The sequence below is a fragment of the Neopsephotus bourkii genome, unplaced genomic scaffold, assembly GCF_033783945.1.
Source record: "Neopsephotus bourkii isolate Nb327-2 ecotype Australia unplaced genomic scaffold, CSIRO-AGI_Nbou_v1 NB_234, whole genome shotgun sequence".
Lineage (NCBI taxonomy): Eukaryota > Metazoa > Chordata > Aves > Psittaciformes > Psittacidae > Neopsephotus > Neopsephotus bourkii.
In genome coordinates, this window is record NW_026900744.1 from 18,658,209 (window position 1) to 18,680,107 (window position 21,899).

The 21,899-nt window shown below is 39.1% G+C and overlaps 1 protein-coding gene across 5 annotated transcripts in view; it reads left to right on the forward strand.

The window, feature by feature from the left end:
* The window catches only part of SMG7 (SMG7 nonsense mediated mRNA decay factor), a 66,967-nt gene that overhangs the window by 5,276 nt on the left and 39,792 nt on the right, over positions 1–21,899 (forward strand). For all 5 annotated transcript variants that reach the window (XM_061345686.1, XM_061345685.1, XM_061345688.1 and 2 more), the window contains exons 2-6: positions 15,105–15,136; positions 16,314–16,431; positions 17,435–17,567; positions 20,744–20,915; positions 21,744–21,815. In XM_061345686.1, coding sequence (XP_061201670.1) covers positions 15,105–15,136; positions 16,314–16,431; positions 17,435–17,567; positions 20,744–20,915; positions 21,744–21,815 — 527 coding nt within the window. The remainder of the gene's footprint in view (positions 1–15,104; positions 15,137–16,313; positions 16,432–17,434; positions 17,568–20,743; positions 20,916–21,743; positions 21,816–21,899) is intronic.

The window sequence follows — 21,899 nt, forward strand, 5'->3', positions numbered from 1 at the left end:
GAAACTTCTTGCTGTTTCTGTCACCCTCAGCCCTGAATTGACGGCGAAAGTTTATGGCCAGGTCTTCGGTGAACCAGGCTAGGGAACTATGCTAGGTTAAAACTGCTTTTGTCTTGGTTTTGACCCACAAAGTTTTCCCTGAGTTGGTTTCCTGATCCCATTCATCATGTTATCAGACATGTGCAGAGAAAAGGGGTGAGGCTGTGTGCCACAGGAGTAAGGCCCTAAAAATAAAGTCAGGGTGGGACTGCTTTCTTCTAGTGATAGTGCTCATTATCATTAAAGTGCTCACTAACCCATAATACTGGTAAATAATACCCCATTTCTTATAGTGGTAGCTACATATGGAATATAAAAATACACTATTATATATATGTAGAACGTAACTGGTATCACTGTCACTAATAGTACCCCTGTTTTCAGTCTGGGCTGAGTGTCTTCCCCTTTTCCTTCTTGGTGCAGAATACAGCTTACAGTTTCTTTGTGCTGTGCTTGAGGTTACTTACACAACAGTGTTCCAGTGACCTAGAAGTGCAGGTTAGTGTAAGTAAAGTTACAGCTGTATTTATTTATTTATTTTTGATGGAAGGGATTATTCTTGTAGCAGTTAGTTCTTGTTCTAACTTGCATATTCCTATGTTGTTTGATCTTTATTGAAGAGAAGAAGGTTCTGTTGTGGCACTGAAACCAGGTGATGCTTATCTGAAGTTTTGATGGGCACTTAAGCTGCACCAAAATCTAAATCCCTATTGTCAAAGCATTTTGAAAACTGCCCCCTTTGTTGGTTATGGAGGTGTTTTTTTTTCACTTTGCTGTTTCTTGGTTTCACTGCATGGTAAGAAGATACGTTTGCTTAGTGAATGCTTAGCTGTTTTATTGAAGTACTCAATGTAAAGTATACCATGATATTCAAGCTATTCGTAAAATCATCTATTCTAAGAGTGCACGTCCCACATAGCAGTTTCATAACAAGTAACCTGCTGCAATGAGATGTTTTGCCTCCAAATAAACTGGACACTGAATTGTAACACTGACTTTTACATTAAGCAACTTAAAGCTTTATTGAAATCGATTTATGTGGAACGTGAAGCTGCCCTGCTTTTCAGTTTACCACATTGGCTATTGCATGCATTTTCAGATATCTTTGTGCTTCCCACTTGAGAAGAAAAGGCTGGCTGAAGTCATTGCTCAGGGCTGCTTGGGTTGGTGGTAGAAGACAGTGACTTGATGGATAGATGCCTTGGCATCTTTCCTGCTCTGCTTAGCCAGCAAAAATCAAAGGAGTAATAGCAGTTCATGGTGACTGGGGAAGGAGGAGAGGATAGTTTGCTGCAGTGGAAGTGGATATTTTGCTGGGTGAGGAATTGCTGGGGACTGTAGAGTTTTAAGGGTCTTCCATTGCTGCCATTGAATCTTCATAACAGCAATTAGAAATTCACTAATAGAAACACACTCTTAGTGTAAGGAATGGTGGAAAAGCAGCTAAGGAATGCAGCTATAATGGATAAGGAGTATAAGTGGGCAGACATTAGTTACTGCTTTTGTTACTTTGAACTTGAGGCTTGTCCTCATCTCACTTGAAAACTGCACAGCTGCTGTCAAGCTGGAGGGGAGTAAAGCCACAGATTTGTTTCCTTAAAATCATTAGCAGAATTGCATACTTTGGTCCTGTATTACTTAATGTGTTACTAGGGAGGTCATAGATCTCAGTGGTGATTTGTAAAACATAAGATTTCGTATGCTTAGGGAGGGCTATGGCATCCTAACTCTATTCCTCCATCTTACTGTAGTGAAAAGAATAGAGGACTACAATGTTTGTTGTGAAGTGACATGAGGAAATGTGGAGCTGACTCATGGGCCATAATTTCTCACTGTTCACACAGGAGGGGGAGGGCTGGTGGCATTTTTTTGTATGTACCCCTTCAGAACTCATGTTGTTGTATGCAGTATCTCATTGAATGTACCTTTACAGTTGTACTGGCTTTATCACCACCTTCCGCTTGTGCAGCTATGCTTAAAGTCCTGCTTTTAGGCCACATTTCAAGACTTGTCTGGCCGTTGCTTTTTTTTCTCCATCTGAATTTAAGAACTTTTGGTCATAAGCTTGGGGACTTCATAGGCAACCAAATGTGGGGGAAATGGATTAAGCAGTGTTCTGATATTGTGTATTCCTCCAAGTTAAATCAGCAGCTACCTGTTCAGATCAATGTAATGCTGTGAGTTGGGGTAGAGTAAGAGCCGCCTTTTGAGTAACATTAGGTCTGCTTTCTCTTCTTTCTCTATTTCAGTAGGACTTTTCTCTGATTATTCACACTGGCTTCTGCACTCAAGGGATTATCATAAGGAACCAGGAGGCTGAGGAGTCTCTTGGAATTGTTCCACAGCTGTGGGCGACAGACTGAATTTCACTGATGGGACTCAAATCAGAGATACCCTTGAGGTACTTTGGAGTCCTGCTAGAGTTAATTTTCTCTTCTACTTTTAGGGAAAAGCAGTGTTACTTTTTCTGAAAGTGCTTAATGATGTTTCAAATACATTGGGAGTCTATTTCTCATACTTCATCATCTGTGGCATTGAAAGTATCCTCTAGTGCTCAGCCCTATTGAACAGTTTTCTGCTTCATCTAATATTGATATATGTGAGCTAATTTTTATTTTCTTTCCTCCCACCCTCTGAAGTATATTGTCTGTTTTGAGTCTGGGCCCCTCTTGTCATATGACTAAATTATCTCAGAGAGCTGCTCTCTGGCTGTTAGGAAATCAGAAATTAATACCGAATGTATTTCCAGTGAAACCTTTAAGATTGATTCTGCCAAATGAATGCAGGAAAAATTTCTTTAATTATTCTAAAGAAACTTGGGCAGAAATTAGGCTTATTGTATGAATGCAGTAAAACAGACCTTTTGGACATTGATAGTCTTTATTCAAGACTTACTTGGTGTTTCTTGGTGCCTTGATTTAATGAGGATTTGATAGTTCTCATTTCATCAGTTTACAGCAAATGGAAGTTTGTTTGGAGCCAGCCTGTTCCAGGGCATCCTGGACTCTCCAGTGGTCTGTGCTGTGTTATTTATCACAGTTTAACTTCCCTGTAGGTGGTGTCAGGAATAGAAAGAAATACGTTTTTGATTAATTCATTGGTAAGGCCATTTCCCCCCCTTTTGTTTTATCATAATCCTATATATTCTGCTGCTGTATTTTCTGCTGCAATTAAAGTTTCCTGGTATTTGCTTTGCTATGTCATGTCTTGGTCTCACCATGATTTGAAGAAAGCACGTGGATATTGCTGTGTGTCAAACAGCTGTAACTGTGTGATAATCTTTTTTTTAAACCAGGGTTTTCTACAGCCAACGAAGAACCTTTGACAGAGTTCAGTTCCTTCTGCAGTCAATATTGGTTTTGACAGTGCCTTTGAGTGTGTGTGCTCTTAATTTAAGATACATTAAGAGGGGTGTTTTAGGATAGTTTTTCAAGACTAGCCTAATAATAACCAAAAATAGAAATGCTAACCATCTGTACCTATGAAGAGGAGGAAAAAAGAAGAATGGGACAAAACTTTTGTCTTCTGTATAGATGCTTGTTTCCTGTCTTGAAATAGTGTAAAACCTGGTGACAGTGCTGTGACAAAACTTCTGAGCACAGAGGCTTGATCTAGCCAGCTGCACCCTGGAAAAAGCTGATCTACTTGTGGGTCTGTTTTTTGTGAGTAGCAGTAAAAATAGTGTCCAAAGGATTTAAGCCACTTATTAAATAAAACCCCCAAACTGCCAAGGGTGTATAAAGCATGAAAACTGGACAGCTCTTAAAACACCAACATTCAGCTGCTGTTACTAGTAAAATAAAGGAAGTGTTATTTTGATATTAAGAAAAAGGTGAGATTTCTATATGGGTTAGTGGTTGTAAATTAAATTATTAAAAGATGCAGAGTAAACTTGCAATAAAATCTAGAAAGCATTTCAGTTTGTCTTAATACCATCAATATGCATAACGTTGAACATACATGAAGCCTTTAACTAGAAAAGAAGTAATAAATTCAACGTTCATTTGAATTAATAGGCCTTAATTTAGGAGCATGTTGTACAGATTATGCTAGGGCATAAACATCTGGCAATTTTCCACCCAGTTTGAACATACCCTGAATATTTAATTTTAGAATTTTATTTTGTTTGGAGGTGAACTCTGGGAATTATGGGCTTGGGGCAGAGACAGTTGTAGGGGATTATGGCTTACTGGGTACACAGTCTAGCTTTAGCTGCAGTACTCCTGGTTTTGATATCAAATACTAAAATAACCTCTAAAGCTGTAAACTATCTGGAAAGGTATCTCCAGTATGTTTCTAATGAAGGCGTCAAATGCTTGCTGATGCTGCTTGTTCAACTACAGACTATTTTGGTAGATATCATAAATGCCTAGGCAGAAGTGAACACTAAGAAAAGATGATGTAACTACATAATGTAGTGTTAGAGGTAGACATAATTTTGGGATACTCTCAAAATCAGGTAAAATTTTGTGGACTTTGCATTAAAGATGGTTATAAGAAGATACATTTTCTGTCATGTGTAACTGATTCTTTTAATTCTTGAAATAATTCTGAGGGCTACAAAACTAGAAACTGCTATGTTGGTGTGTTAAGTGATGTGGCCAAAGAGTGTCCTGAAGACCCAGGAGTCTTTAGGACTGAGAGATCAGAAAGACATGAAGATCTTCGGGATCTTCATTAGAGTCTTAAAGGACTCTGCTGCAGGAGATTTTATTTGTGTGGTTGACAATGCTGTTAAATATACATATTTCAGATTTTGGGGGTAGAGCAGCGTGATTCACTTAGTCTCCATGCTTTATTGTCAAATGCTGAAAAATAGTGCCAAAATTATTCTAAATTTTTTTTTGTTTGTTTTTGATGTGCTGGTATACTATACGAAACAATTGATTATGAGATCCAGGCTGTTGTGGTTGCTAAGTGAAATGCCAGGGCTGAGTTGGCTTGTGCAACCTGAGTAGCACACAAGTGTTGAGTTAGTAACTGGTAGTTGTGTAGTCACATGCTGAAACTTTTTTCACCATCATTCCTTCTTGCTTAATATGCAGCAAAGGTGCAGAAAGTGTCTTCTCGGTCTAACTGAGTGAGGACCATCCCTGCTGTAACCTTTTGAGGTCCTTTGAAGCCTCAACATTTGATCTTCAGGCTGGATGTGTTAGCCCATTGCTATGGGGCCTTTTCCTCAGCCATTGCAGTGAAGGCAAAATGAGTGTAACAAAGAAGTCTGATTGAAAGGGAGACTGCAGCATGGAAAATGGTATGCAGATTTTTGTTTCCTACAGAGTTGAGTAAAGATTTTCTAAATCCCAGAATTTTTCTATACATGATTTATAAAGCAGATAGTGAATCGCAGTTGGCTGAACATCATGTAAACTTTTCTAGACGGAACTAGGAAGCACTCTGTATTAAAGTATCGAAATTTAAATTTGAAATAAAATTACTTTTATAAAAACATTTAATTACCCAAAGCAGGATTAACCTTGGAAGTTATGAATTTGCTCAGCTGTTTGCTCCTACCAAAGTCATTAGCTTGTAAAATGGAAAGGTAGGTTACTGGTTAACTGGCAGTACCTGGGAGTGTTCCGCAGGGCAGTGGCAGTGGTGGCTCCTTTTGAGGCAGTTTGGACCTGCTGTAGGCATTGCTGCAGAGGTCAGCTGGACTTGGCCAAGTGATCTGTACCGCTTCAGCCAGGTTGGTTTTCCTCCAGACCCATTTGTGTTCAACAGGGCTCAGAAGCTTCAAGTTGCGCCCTTCCTAGAGAGAGGCAGGTCTTGTAGTAGCGTATCCGTGCTGCTTTACTCCTTCTGAACTAATAAAATTTGCTGGATCTAAGCTGGTTGGATTGCTCATAAGTTTCTCTTTTAGCTGAACACAGACAAGAGAGTAACTTTACATATTCCAGGAGTACATGTGTTTTGGTGGTGGACGCTTGGTGGACATAACTGACCGCCCATCTTGATGAGACCCTCCTGAACTGAGGAGAACCACAGCAGGGGACTGAGTCAGGTGTTGCAGCACTCCCCCTCTATAGTAAATATTGCTGGTTGTGTGTTTGAGGTCAGAATTTAGCGATCATACTATTTTTAATTTTATTTCTCCATTAGAAGTGACTGAATTTGATAGAGCTGCACTAAACTTGTGGTTTCCACCTCTTTCTTACTTCCGTATTTTTGTGGGAAATAATTATTCAAATATTCTCTAGTTGAAAAGTTAAGTATGTTTCAGAGCAGTGTTGCCTGTGTGTTCCTGATAGAGAATGGGGAGTAGCTAATGAAATTCCTGTAAACTATTGGCAATGATGCATTGAGTACCCATTTAATTATCGTAAATGGACTGTATAATTCTCCCTGACTGGTGTTCAGCCTTCATACCATTGCTCTGCTTTTAGAGTGTGGCTTGCATTTAGTTTCATGGTGGAGAATTGAAAATAATTTCTAAGCTGCAGTTTGCCATTAGGATCATACTCAGATTTAATCTGTTGCCTTTATTTTTGCCACCTCTTGGTCTTGTTCCATCTGCTACATAGCAGGGAAGACAATAACTGACTCCTTTTTAATGGTCATTACCTCCTGTGTCAATGTGAGTCATTCTCAGCCTTACTGAGCATAAGGATCAGTGGTTGCCACTCAACAAGGAGTAGTGTCGGAGGCTGGGATGGAGAGGATGGGAGTCCACAGAAAACACTGAAAATCAGCAAGGTATATTGGTTTTAAATCCCAGTTTATTAGTGAAGGCTAGAGGTAACAGGAAAACTGCTACAGCTGAAAGTCAGGATTTAGAGGTCTGCAGGTATTACCCTCTTCATGCAAAGTGAGGTGGACTTCCCAGGGGGAAGTTACAAAGTATGTCACCTTTGTAACTATCTCCGAACTGTGAGTGTTCAGCTCTCCAGCTCCACAGGTGGGTGAGAGGGAATATTTTATCCATGTTGCAAAAGTGTGTCACTAAATTGACTGTGTAATTACCAGCCTTTGAATTGAATACTGTATACTTGCCTGGGAGATCTCACACAATGTCCAGGGAGGGTTAGCATCTGCTACCTGACCTTAGCTGATCTGCTTTCTGAAAGACTGATTTAAACAGTGTAACTTTCTGAAACTGATTTCATGGTGTCTATTTGAAGCTGATCTTCATGCTCACATTTTAGCATTTTCCATAATTCTGGACATGGTTTTCATAATGCAGAAGCTGTTAAAAAAATTAAATTATGATCACTTATTTTAACATCTATTGCCTGCAGTTTCCAGCCCTTGACACAGGTGGAACTTTTACCAAGTCAGGAACTGTAATGTAACAAAGGAGTACTGGTGTTACTATGTATTTATCACAACTGAAACCTGATACTGTGTGTGCTCAAATCAGGGTGGATTTGCAAGAGCAAAAGACAGTGGTACTACAAGGGCATAATTTGTTGTTCGTAGGCTTTTGGTGTTTTTCCTTTTTTTTTTATTTTGGCGTTGTTTGTTTGTTTTTGTTCGGAAAGTAATTCTGTTGCTTTTCCTTGCTCAATCTCAAAACCTGGTGTGACTTACCATGGGAAGTAAGGTAGTTCAGCTGCAGACCTCTTCCATCCTGCTTGGCACTGTAGTCATAAGACCTAATAACCCCTTTGTGTGCTTACCAGAAGTTACTTGTGGGTAGTGAGTGAGCAGAGCTGTCTGATTTTTCTCAGATCTTCTTAAAGGAGTGGATTGCTAATGTTCTGAGTAGATTGGAAGGTGGTTCTGAAGAAGTTTTGTGTCCTCACACCTTTATGATTGCTTTAATTTAAAAAAACTAGCTTGTCTAACGGGTGGTACAAAGATTTAGGAAATAATTATTCTATCTTGAACCTTTTGCGTTTGACTTGTTCTCAGGTCAGCTGCAAAGCTGATGCACTGTTGGTCACTGCAGTACCTGTATTACTCTATGGATGCTGATAAGCAGACCAAGTATTCTGTAAGAGCATTTGTTTGCTGACTTTGTTATTAGAAGCTTTCTTTTAGAGGTATTCTTCAACATATAAAAGATAGCCATGTTGTGATGTACTACACATTATTAATTATCCATTCATTATTTCCTGAGGATGCTTTATTTTTTAATAGTTATTAATACTTTATATATATTTCTTTGTTTTGTTTTGTTTTTGTTTAATCCTTTGGTAACTAACTCTTAATTTTTCTATACTGAAACCACTGTCAGGGTTACCTGTGGAGCTACACGGTCAGCATCTGGAAGGTGAACGAAGTAAAGGTGACTGGAGTTTTTGTGCTTTTCTTCCATGGGCATCATCCATTTAGAAGTTAGTTTTGTCCCTTACAGCTCCACTAGTACGTCAAGATGGAAAGTTAGAGATCACTGTAGTCAGTATTTTTAAAATACAAACCAGTGATTATGAAAAATGCAGCTGAGCTTTCCTGAGCTAGTCTTAACCCTGTACATTTATTCCAATCTAGTTTTGTTTGAATTTAAATGTATTAGGTATTTAGTTTAAAGGTTACTCTCTGACTTAAATTTTATAACTCTGTGGCACAAACACAGGCATACTGTTGATTCTGAATAACTGCCTGTGGGGCATTTAACTCAGGTTTGCAACACTACTCTTCTAACAAGGCTCAGACTTGCTCCTGTGCTTGACATGAGTTCTAGGCTCAAGAGGGAGAGCAGGGACTTGGGTGGAGACAGTTGAACGCTGAGCAGAGTAGGAGCCTTGTTTTTCCCTTCATGTAGATTAACCTGGAGAGTAAACACATCTAAAATTCTCTACGGATAACTTTTGTCTGTTGGACAAAGGAACTGACTTCTGTGAAACTGAAGGAAAAAAGAAAAGTTTGAATGCAGCTGACTGCAAGCATACTTTTCCTCTTCTCCAGGGAGGAAGATTGTCAGTTCTGATCAAACTTGGGAAGAGTTGGTTTTGGTGCTTGTATTTTGAAGGTGATTATTATAACTTGCCAGGACTAGGAGAAAGGGGAAATATGGGGTTAAAAATAATAAAATCCTATTCTGTGTTCCCACTTCTCACCACCACACCATTCCCTGTGGAGGGAGTTTGTATTCAGGTGGTGATTGCTTTCCTTTAGCATCTTCTTGCAGAGCAGTTTCTTTTTTTCACTTGCAATTTTACACTGATGCTGAATTAATTGTGTGACTTTGATCTATGGCTACAAGATATATGATAAAGTCACTGGTCAAAGAAATCAGCTCTACCCTGTTTTCAGCTTCCTGTTACAGGAATAGTAAGCTTCAAACTAGTTAGCACTTAAAATTGACAATAAGGTTGTACTGTTGGAGGTATCTTTTGTTGCCGTTATCTGTGAAGAATGTCCTTTCAGTGTAAAAGGTGCATGAAGCATTTAACCCTATGACTTATGGCCTGAAAATCTCTTGCTAGGTCAGTGAGACCTGACATCACCAAAACCTGCCTGCTCCCAAAGCAAGTGATTTCAGTACTTTATAAAAACTATAGTCATGTAAATTAGGTAGCAACACTTGCAAATTCAGAACATTAGAAACTCCTTCCATAAAGATAAAGATGTGTAAAAAATCCTTGTTAAACAGTATGTATCTGATGCACAAGTAGGTAAAGTCTGTATGCAAATAAGTAAAATATATGTTGGACTCCCTATACTACTGCAAAATCCTGACTGCATCCAGTTATCCTTTCAGGAAAAGATATGTGAGGCTGTAACTGGAGCTGCTGTCTGAAGCCTGATATATTTAGGTGATGTTGAATTAATAGGTAAAAGAATATTAAAGATGAAGTTTATCCACAAATTCCCTGCTATTGTTATTCAGGTACAAAAATCTGAGTTTGTACATAATCCTGAGATTGCTGTAACAATATTTCCCTTTGACAGGTCATAGTTAGAGATAGAGCTGCTGTCTACAAAATAGTTCTGGGAAGTCAGTTATTTCTGTGTCTTTCAAAATCTAACCTTTAGCAAAGTGTAACAGCTGTAAAGTTGTTACTCACTCATGCCCAGTGAGTCTCTAAAAACTGCTAATAAGGCTTTATATTTTAGCAAGTGTTAGTGGTTACTCTTAGGAATGAAAGGAAAAATGCTTATTTCCCATAAAACTGTCAATCACTAAATTTGCTCAGTGCTGAACTTGAGATGTGAATGGTGGAGACTTGGGTACAGTGTTTAGGGGATTCTGAGCAACCGAACTCTCCCCTAAATCTGCTGTAAAACATTAAGTGCCCATGCTGATAGTGTTTTCTACAGCTTTCCCCTGCCCTGGATTGACACGGGCATACTTTAAGACAAACAAAATAACACCCAGACCACTCTAAAACACTGAGGTATTAAGCCATTAGAAATTTTTGATGAAGTTAACTATTATTTTGAGCAAAATCTAAAATAGTAGTTGCTGGGTATTGCTTTGGAGTTTCTTCTAGATATGAGCCTTGCCTTGTATTGGAATGATTAAAATAGAATAATAATTTAAGTATAGGAAGTGTTGATTTTCCTTTTAGTATGCTAGCATAGAAAATTTACCTTCCCAACCCAAAAAGAAAGATTTCCTACGTTTATTTTATACACATTCTGCATCGTATTCTCTTTCAGGAAAAGGAAAATTTTCTGGTAGTGCTCTTGGTGAGCTTTTGGATCAGTCACCTCCTGTGAAGACTTGATAGGCTGCGGGCACATTTTGTTGTGGTACAATATCTGCATGTATCTCCAGGAAAGAGAAGTGCAGGAATACATATTCCTGCCTGGAGTGAAACTACCCTGACTGACCATTTAATATGGTTTTTAGTTTGTAGAGTATTCACAGAACAAATGATTGCATTCTGATTGCTTTTATAAGCCCAGTTGCCTGGACTCATTACCCATTTTAGTGCTGTAAATCCTCAGTTCCTTATCCGGGCTTTTGTGTTACTGAGATTGGATAAGGGAACTGATACAGATGCTGATTCTTCAGGGCTGCTAGGGGAAAACCAAGTGAAGTTCTTCTTTAGGCATGGTAGAAAGCAGAGTATCCTGGTTTTGTGTTGGGGATTTTGGTGGTGATGGTGTTTTTTTGAGTGTTGGTTTTGTGGTGTTGTGTGGTGGTTTTGTTTTGTTTTGTTTGTTTGGGGTTTTTTTGCATGGGGGGTTTTTTGGGGGTTTTCTTTTTGTGTGTTTGGTTGGTTGGTTGTTTTTTGGTTGGTTGGTTGTTTTGTTTTTGTTTTGTGTGAGGTCTGTTTTTTTTCCACAGTTTTTATAGAACTTGTCATGCCATAGCAGACTGTGCCTGGTTTACCCTTGCTGTGTAAATACAAGGAGTGTGGTGTGACACTTGGCTTTGACCTGTTGGACTTTCAGAAATAGTGGGTGTTAACTGGGTAACACAAGGCTGCTGCTTTAAAAACTTGGGCTTAATTTTATTTGCTTTACTATGCTTGATCATGAGCCTTGTTAATAAAACTGTGCTTCTGTAGAACTAACATTGCCCTCTTACAGAGGCAGCTAGGTGTGCTGTGAGCAACAGAGGGGCCTTAAGCTGGAGTTTCAGAAAAAACTTCTGGACTATCGCTGCGCAATAGAATAGTTAACCAGTGAGGTTGTATGATCTTTCCTTCTAGGATTTTAAAAGCAAATTAAGCAAACTTGTTTTAGTGTAAAAGGGTAGGTCAGATTATATGAACTTTTGATGTACCTTTCAGTCTCTCAGTGAACACTTGAAAATGTATATGGGAGAGAAATCCCTCTATTTGTGGGGTTTCCTTTCTGTAGTGTTTACCAGCCTAAGGGGAACAATTTATTTTCTTTTTCTGCTTAGGGCAAATCTCAAAATTGATGAATAATGGTAAAAACTTGAAAATGGAAAAACAAAACACATCCATCTTTTCTGCCTCTGTTAAATCTGATGGCTCATTCAGGCTAAATGTAGTGTCTGACTTCCCCTTACAGCAGAAGAGGACTTTATATACTGCCAGGTTCTTAAGAGAGGAAAAGTTACCTTTGCAGTCTGTGGGTACTTAAATTTTAATATAACTTATGCCTTTAGAACTTCAAAAGAAAGTCCTGACTGCTGTGGTTTAAAGTTTTGAAGCTTTTCAAGTGTTTGAATAAAATGAAAATTCCTTTACCTGTCAAACTGTTTTATTGAGTTGAGTGGAAGGCTTTTGTATTTGATTTTCAGGTTTGATTAAAGGACAGGGCTGAATATATATTTGGTTAGGAAATTATAAAGAGTAGCTATCATGATATATCAAGATGATACATCATCTAATGGAGATTCTTGAAATACAATTATTTTTTAACTATGGTCTGTGTTTATTTGAATTTGGATGAACAAATTCAGGGAACTTAACTTGAAGACTGAACTGCTGAGTCCAACTGGGCAAGAAGGTTCTTGAGAATATTTTTAAAATGATAAGATGTGTAACTAAGTTGTACCAAGTTTGCTGGCAGGCCACATATTTTTGCACCACAATGAATAATTCTAATGCAAATTCAATATGAGGTGGAGCAAGAAAATATATGGACTAGAAGTCTTTTTAAAAGATGCTTGACAGTATAAGGAGCCATTTGTACTGTCAGCAGCTCCAGTTTGTGACCATTAGGAGTCTTTCAGCACCAGCCAAAACTCTTTGTAAAGTCTGTTCAAGGAACAGGCAATGCATATTTTTTCTTCAAAATGCTAATATTTTGCCACTGATGCAGAGCAAGTTTGGTACCCAGGCTGTCCTCTCTTATCCTGGGTTAGCCCATGAGTATTCCCTTCCAAAAAAGGTGTTCCAAAAAAAACCCCAAAACATCTTTGTAAAAGTTCAGGTCCAGCCGTATTGTTAGGGCTATGCGTTTACAGACATCTGTCAGCAGTTGCACTAATGTAGGTGTTGAGGCTTCATCTAAATTCTCCAGGTAGCAGCTAGTCAAAGCTTTGAAGAAGGCTTTTATAGCGGTGCTGTCTGTATTTTCCCCTTTAAAGATTAACATAGTGGAAGGTAGTTCTGCACAAGTAATCTTCAGAGAAGCAGTTCTTGGTTTTTAAAGGGCAGAGTCTTTGAGCCTGGAGGAGAATTTTGGGCTCATGTTTGCTGGAGCAGTACCGCATGTCCTGCTCATGCTGAGTCTATTGGTAGGATTCAAGGCTTTGGCAATGCAGATCGTGTTCTTGGCTCAAAGAAGTTTGCACAACTGGCAGACATTTAAAGTGTGAGCCAAACTGTACTAACTTGGCTGGCTGCTCAAAAAAGAGAGACTTCAGCACCTGAGCAAGTCAACTTTTCCTTCTGAGCAGTGGCATTTCTAGCTGCCAAGTCGCAGCATTGCAGAATTGGCCCAGCTTTGTGCTTGACTAGACTTGCAGGTCAGCGTCCTACAGGCTTTCAGTGTGCAGCATGCAGAGAAGATCGCTGTCCTTTGTTGGCTTTTCTTTGCTGTGAGGGGGAAAAGATCTACTCTTTCCTGCCACCTGTAGCAGTGGGTAGGGGGCATTGTTTAGACACCTTTCATTATCTCCATGTGGATGAAGCAGAAGTATTTATTGGGCTGTGAGCTTTCTTGTGACACAAATCTAAATCTTTCCTTGTTTTTGTATCAGTAATTATAGGTTATCTCTAATGGTGTTCCCTATTGTTAGGAGTTGAAAAAAATTTGTAGTAACACCTTCTTGAAAGAAGTAAACCAAAAGGAGTTATCTTAAATAGATTAAATTTGTGAAGCAGGCAAATAATGTATAGATTTACTTCTGGCAACAGTTAAGATCTTAATTAAAGCTCTTGGAGAATCCTGCTGCTTCTTGCATGGTACACTGTGGTGACTATGCTCACTATGGTGAGTTACTTTAGATAATTATTGCTTTTAATAAAAGAAAAATTTTGAAGGTATTTGCCAGTATACATCTTCCTAGTGAAATGGTGACACTATTACAACATCTTTTAATCCAGATGTAGGTCTCAAAACCTTCCCTGTGACTTGTGGCCAGTAGATAGAACCTAGAACAACCTGAAAAACTATTTTTATAATCACCACAACTTCACATTGGCAAAAGAAAGTAGACACTTCTTTCTGAAGCCTCTTTAGGGATTAGGTGGTGTTTTTTCCTGGCTCTCCATTCTTTCCCAAGCAGGTATCTGACTTTTATGTTAGTCACAGTGCAACTTCCATCTTTTTGCTGAGGGAGGTAGGTAGAAGTGGATATTTCATATGCTAGGAGAATTCTATGTCTTGTGTGGAAAGCTTGCACTCTTTGCAAATATATGTAAACATTTAAATGTAGCTGAAGGAAGGGTATATATTCCAAAACCCAAACAAACCAGGCAGTCTTGTGCTCCTTCTGCCTCTGCCTTCCCTGTGTTAATTCTGTGTTGGTCAGACAGTCCAGCAGTACTGCCCTTTAGTTTTTATGTACTGCTGACACAGTGCTTAACTGTAGCATCTCGATTGCCTGCTCCATCCAGACACTGTTGACCATTTGTAAATATTTTTGGGGGGCTGTGTCCTGGTTTTCCTCTATTTGAGAAACTATTTGCCAGCCTTTACCAGCAGTGGGGATTTGCAGGGGAAGTTCAGCAAAGAAGTGATAAGTGGTCTGTGCTTGCCATTCTTTCTGTATGTTTTATATGGTGGTTGTGGAAACTATGACTTTAGGGAAGCAGCGCAATGAAAGAGAGGTAATTGAGAAAGACACAGTCTTCTTATCACCTCTCCAAAGGCTAGTTCAGCATGGAGGGTCAGGAGGGCTGATGGGAGTTTGCTTTGCTCTGTGTTGGCTATTGCATTTCATGTGTGACAAAGTTAATATGAAATTCTCAGTTACAGGTAAGCAGGTATCACTAATGTTGGCAGGACAGTGCTCCTATGTAAAGCTTACAATATAAGCGTTTTAGTTTATATTTTTTTCTGAAAGAGATTTAGGCTAAGTAGAGAAAAGTGAACAGTTGACTTTTGTGATTGTATGAATTGAAAGCAGTCATATTGTAATTCAAATCCATGCTGCATGGGGTAAACTCTGGCAGTGTAGGTTGTAGGCAGCCTCTTACAGACATGGTCCTACTTTATCTACTCACTGTTGAATGAATGTGTTTTAGAATAATTCAGTTCTTTTGATCAGTCTGTTCCTAATTTAGTGTTTTATTGCTTTCTTACAGGCAGGCAGAAGTCCTGAAGGCTGACATGACAGGTAATTGCCTTTATTATACAGTTGATCTAGATGCTAATACCTGATTCCTGTTCCTTATGATTTTTGTTCATAAGAATTCTCTGTATCTAAAATGCATGTGTTTTTAAAGTTGACTTTGGGTGTTTTAAAGCATTTGGAGATTGAGATCAAGCTACACCTCTTCTCCCAGAGACTCCTGTCCTGTCTACCACAGGATCTGGTGTATTTGGGATTAGCAAGGGTCTGGATGGTTTTGAGAAACCTGGTGATGGAAATGTTGATCTGAACACTACCACACGTGTTATGAAAGTGCAGCCCATAGATGTTATGAAATGCTACAAGCTATGCTTTAAGCTATTTTTATAGGAAATGGTTTATATTAATGTATCAACCACACAGTACAAGCATCTAGCATAAAGTACATCTAGCACAGCTGTGCTTACCACCTTGGTGTAGTACATGTAGCAGGTTGGTTTAGTCCCTGTAGGACCATGAAGTGCTTCAATCTGTCTAACCCAGCAGAAATGGCTGCACTGTTGGCAGAAGGGTTTACCTCGGGTGCGAAGCCCATCCCTTATACTCCCACAGCCCCAGCTCAAGTGATTTTACAAGGCATAGGAAATTCAACTCTGTTACTTGAGATAGCAAGGAGCAGTGTTTGCATTCATGCTCAGTGATGGAAAGCAAATGGCTACCAAAGAGAAAATGGTGAGCATGTAGCAGGACTTGCCCACAGTATTCTAAATACCAACAGCACTGGCTCCTAGTTAGCATCCCTTGATGGATTTCTTTTCAGAGATTTTTTTTTTTTTCAGGCTATCCTGGAAATTTTTCTAAAGAAGTTCTGCAGTTCAGAGACTTACAGAGAATCACCTCCTTCTATCTCTTTTGGTTTTTTTTGTGGGGCTTTTCTGTTTGTTTTTTTTTTTCCCTTCCAACTTGCCAGCTGCTGCCTTTGGTCATGCTTTGTTCTGGTGTTGTAGGAGACTGGTCAGTCAATCCCCGACCCATACGTAGTTCTTATATTTCACTATTCTGATGAATCTGTGATAAGAGTGGTTATTTGGCACTGGATATCTTACACTGTGCTATGTTCTTTCATTTGGTAGGTGAGTGAAAAAAAATCAGTTAGAGTTACTCTGTAAACTTGAGTATTACAAAAACTGTTGTGTCTTTGTTTTTTCTTTTTGTTGCTCAGATTCAAAGCTGGGTCCAGCAGAAGTCTGGACATCCAGACAAGCTCTACAGGACTTATATCAGAAAATGCTAGTGACCGATTTGGAATATGCTTTAGATAAAAAAGTGGAGCAGGACCTGTAAGTAACTCAATAAATTTGTATGTAATTATATGTAGTGTATGTAATCTGGGCTGATGAGCAGGAAACCCTGAGACTTCCAGGAAAGTATTTGTATCCTATGGAATGGCTGTCTTAATTTGCTTTAAAATGAGAGCTGTGCTGTGAGCAAAACATGAGAATCCACTGCAGATTTGATGAAGAACATTCGGTAAGTTATATTTTATTTCTGGCAATTAAGTAGTAGCCATCTCATGCAGGAGTGGATTTTGGTGAGCCAGATGGAAGGGAGAACACTAAGAAACGTACATCTTCTGTGCTGTCAGGGAAGGGCTGAAGTTTCTGGAGTTTCCAGAAAGGAGGAAATTTGCATAATGTAATCACCTTGAGCTTTGAGCACAGTCCAACAGGAGCTAAAGACCATCATTTTAAGCCCTCTGAGGTAGGGCTGAGCAGAAGGACAGGTATCAGGGGAGAACATTAGGGGATGCTTGTGGCACATTAAGAGTCAGGGGAAGATCCTGCTGGGTGTTCTCCATGCCTTCAGTCCATTCCCTGTGATTTAAGATGCAGACATGGGTTGTTACAGGCTTAGTTAAGAGAAGCATGTGGTTCTTACAGCACTGAGAAGGAAGATGAGTAGTCTGGCTGAGTTGTCCTGCCCTTGTCTTCAGTTACTGAGTGATTTTTCTTAACCCTGGTTTCTACACCCCACATCCTTTCTACACCAAACATCCCTGTTTTAGGAAGGGAGTGCTATGCTGCGTAAAATGGAACAATTGCAAGCAAATCTTAGTGGTGTTACAGAGTTAGATGTATTGTATGAGGATCTGTTTTCCTAGTTAATAGAAGTGAGGAAAGGTAGTTCTTCTGTACTTAACATTTGGAATCTGAATGTTGCCTGGATTTGAATATTCTTCATTTCCATGTCTGATACTATGTAATTAAACAGTTCTTGCTTGTTGCTTATGCCATCTGTATAAGACACTTCCAAAGTAAAAAGTAAAATGCTTCTCGTTTTCAGTTGGAATCACGCCTTTAAAAATCAGATCACGACGCTACAGGGTCAAGCGAAAAATAGAGCAAATCCAAATCGGAGTGAAGTTCAGGCAAACCTTTCTCTGTTCTTAGAGGCAGCTAGTGGCTTCTACACACAGGTGAGTTGCAAAAAAGTTTGTTGGCTATGGTATATTTGCACAGCCTGGAAGGAAATGTGCTTCAGCCTTGTGTTACTTGTGTGGGGATCCTTTGCAAAGCTTTGCTCTTGTGCCATTCCAGTAACTGCTTATTAGAGATGAGCTCCAATACCATACTAGCATGTCATCTCTTTAAGGAAGGGCAGGAGGGTTGGGTTTAGGTAGGTAAAATCTCTTCCCTTAGTGTAGGAAACTCTTGCTATACTGCATCAAGCAGTATATCTTAGTAAAACTGGTGCTCTCAGTAAAACATATCTACAAAGCTGGTGATGTGCTTTCTTTCCTTCAGCCGCAGCCTCAACTTCGTCTGATACTTCTGTGAATCTGGTATTTGTCTCAGTGCTCCATGTAAATATAGGAACAACTTAAGTTCTCTTCTAATAGAAACTGCTATAAAGCCTAAGACTCACTGGTTTGGTTAGAATCAAAGGTCCCTTTAGCAACAGATTTTGTCTCTTACAGTAGTCTGCTGTAGTTGCTCAGAGTGAACGTTAAGCAGAAGGAAAATGTAGAACGAAACCTCCTTGTTCTAGCTTCTTGTTTTCTGGCTGTACATTTGCTGCCTTCTTGAGCTAGCTTATTTCTGAATTGTTCAGCTATTAGGAGGTTTAACCTTCATTGACACTCCAGTCTGTTGAAGAAATTTACTCAGGTTTCTGCAGTGATCTGTGGTGAAGAATTATGTATTTTAAATTCTAAGAATTATGATGACACAACCGCAAGCCCGATAAACTTGCTAAATGATGATTTCATAGATTTCATAGTACTCTTGGGGGTTTTTTTCTTGCTGTTGCTCTAGAAATTCCCATTCACCTTCTCATTCTTACATATGAATTTCTGGGCCATTGTCCTAATTCTTTTTAATTTTGAAAAATGTTAATACTTTCCCTGTATAGCAGAGAATAAGCAAAGGTAATCAGTTTTGTTCTTGATTTTAGTTATTTAAGAACAGAAATATGTGCAGAATTTGAAAAATGCTGATGCACTGAGGATGTGTGGTGGCTTAATGTTTTGTGCTTTGTTATTTGTCCCTTTCTTGCAACTCCTAAACACCAATGGTGAGCATTGAGTTAATATTTTCCATGAACTGTTTTCTGAATACCGAACTTAATGCCCACCACAGTTGTACATTTAACTAGGGTGGTTGTCCCAGGAGTATTATTTAGCATCTACAGTATACAATATCTTTCTGGCTTTTTGATTGAGACTCCCAGGCTTACATGCACATCTTCAGTCTTAATTCTGTGATGTCTTAATTACATAGAGTTGCAAACTTCAGTTATGGGAACTTTTCTTCTCCTTAAGCAAAATTGTATCATCAACTGCTCTTGAGCTAAATGCCTTCTGTGAGGTTTTCAGTTAACTGTGAAAGAGGTGCGATTCCTATTCATGTATTCCTTACTGCCCTGGTTTTGCTCATACTTTTTCCAATATAGATTTCAGCATGTAGATTATGGAGAATAAGAGTTAGTGTGTGATTATAGCCTTAATAAAGATAACTTGCCTTTCTTTCCTTTTTTCCTTGTTTGTTGTATTCCTTCAGCAACATTCACTGCTGAATCCCATATCTCAAGTAGTGCTCTGACTAGACTTTGTCATGGCTAGTTTGCACTGTCTTCAGGTTACAACATGCACAGTAGGCCATTCTTGCTGTATCAATTCCTAGTTTGATTCTGAACATCTGCAAGGCAACCCCATTCTCCCACCCCCCAGAATCTGTGTGATTATCTTCCTTCCCCCTTCCCCACACCCCCCAGATTTGTTTTTTGGAAAGCTTCTTACTTGTAGCAGTCAGTTTGACAGGCTGTTGTGTTATGGTTGCCAAGAGTTTTCTACTGTTTGTCTTGCAAAAATCTTGTTTTCCCTTCATTTTATCAGGAAATTTTGTTTCTGGGTATGACACCACAGACTGGGTCATCTTTCTTTGTTTGTTGTGATGTTAATTGTCCCATTTTTAGTCTGAAGATGTAGCTCAGGCAAGATACCTGCTCTCCAACTGCGAAGCCTGTGTAAATGATGCCTTTGAAAGAGAGCATGAATTCTCCTAATTCACCATGTTGGAAGATGTCAAGTTTCTCTCTCTTATCCACCTTTCATCTGTGAAATCTTTCTTTGAGATAAAAGAGTAAAAGGGGAGGGAAGTGTAACACAAATCTTTTTCTGCAGCAAGCAAAAGAACTGCGTTGCATGTGTAGCCACTGATGGAGTGGAGTGCACATTTCTGTCAGCCCTGGGCTGTCTATATGGGTTTAGCTGGAAGTGGACCTCTGCTGCAGGTCTGTTTTATTTGGAGAATGAGTATGTTCTCAGCTGAGAGAAAGTCTGTCAATTCTCACATTTTTAACGGTGCAACACAGTGGAGCAATACTTTTAATCACCATGTGGTTACTGTTACTTTCCAGGGTATTTGCTGGAGTCCATTAAGAAAAACTTAAAAACCGTGAATTAGAATGGCAAAGTTCAGGTTTTCCTTTAATCAGCTTTTCAGATATTTGACCAAGTAGCTGATGCCTTGTTCTTTGAAAGAGTCTCACTGTTAGCTTAGCACAAATACTTATTCACAACCCTGCTGCTGAACTGTTAGCCACTATTGCCTTGCCTACAAACTTGGGTTTGTTCTGGCTTCTCTCTAAAGTTTGTCAGGGCAGTCCTGTTTCTTATGTTGGAACAAGCTACTTTGGAGGTTGATTGGTATTCCTTTCTATTATTTTCAGAGAATGGTGTTGATTCATCAAAGTATAAAAAAAAAAAAAAAAAAGACTGTTCCTCTTGAATGTCCTGTTTAAAAATCCCAACAAACCAAATAAATCCCAACAAGGTTTATACTGATGTACGCTTGGTAATTTAAGTGTCATGGGAATTGCATTGCTTACTCGTTTTGGATACACAGCTGTTTCTTACAGAAAAGAAGTAAAACACTTTTGTGTTTCTGGGCAGAATAATGCAGCATGAGGTTCAGTGGCTTCAATATGGAGAATGTAAATTGAAGTCTCACTTTAAGTAACTCAAGCTTGTTCACTTCAAATATACTTAGCTAATCCGTGCTTCCAATAAATGCTCTGTTAGTTTTATCAATTGTTTCAGTGCCTTGCTGATTAATGTCTCTACCCGCTACTAAACTGGACCTGTTTTTCTAGTTATTACAGGAATTGTGCACAGTTTTTAATGTAGACTTGCCATGTCGTGTAAAGTCTTCCCAGCTGGGAATCATTAGCAATAAACAGACGCACACCAGCGCCATAGTCAAGCCGCAATCTAGCTCCTGCTCTTACATCTGCCAGCACTGCCTTGTTCACCTTGGAGATATTGGTGAGTTTTTGAAGGAAGAAGAGGTGGGACGTTGCATACAGCCCTCATTTAGAGGGGTCTGTACGTACCATGGGCAGCTGCTGGACCAAGTGTGCTCCATATGAGTAGCTTATAGATAATTGTTTGTTTGATGATTGCTGCAGGAGAAAAGGTCTGGAAAGTAATGCTGTTAGATTTCTCTAATGCGTGTTACATGTTAACGCATGGCGACAGTCAATAACTAGCTTTATAGTGATCTGCTAGAATCTGTCTTTTAGTGTACTGATCATGTTACAGCTGGTAGGCATAGTGAAATGTTGAAACGTGTAACTGTTACAAAAGCTTGTTGCAGCAGGCTAGCATACTTCTCCATTTCAGAACATTACTCCTGAATCTTTTAGAAAATCAACAGTTAGAAATCCAGCCTTTCATAAACTAGTAAGTTTATGTAAGTTCAACAGGTTTATTTCGTTGTTGATTAGAGTAGAATTACGTGTTGTAGAAAGGTCTCTTTTCTCAGGAATCTGCAATTGCTTTTGGAACAACCTAAAAGTAGATCTAGTTGCTGATTTTGCAAAGAAGTATGAAAAATATTTATAGCTCTCTGGATGTGTTGCTGTTGGCGCAGCGTCTTTCTACATAGGAACTGATAAGATGTGACAGGATCTGAGGAAAAACAACCACTTCACAATTCAGCGAGTTGAATCTTCATGCTATTTGGTGTAATTGTATGTTCTGACATATTTCTAAAATAATAATGAAATGTTCTTTAGGTAAACTGGTTATATTAAAGTAAGTGCAGGAGAATTGAATTTTATGCCTCAACTTGGTCTTTCTTTCTTTGCTCAGCTCGCTATAGGAATCAGACCAGCCAGGCAGAGTCTTACTACAGACATGCAGCTCAGCTTGTCCCATCTAATGGTGAGTCTGGGATACCTTTTAAGTTCATAATTCCAAAGGAAGATGGGGTACTGCTTTTCTCGTGTGGTAGTTGGAAACTTGGTG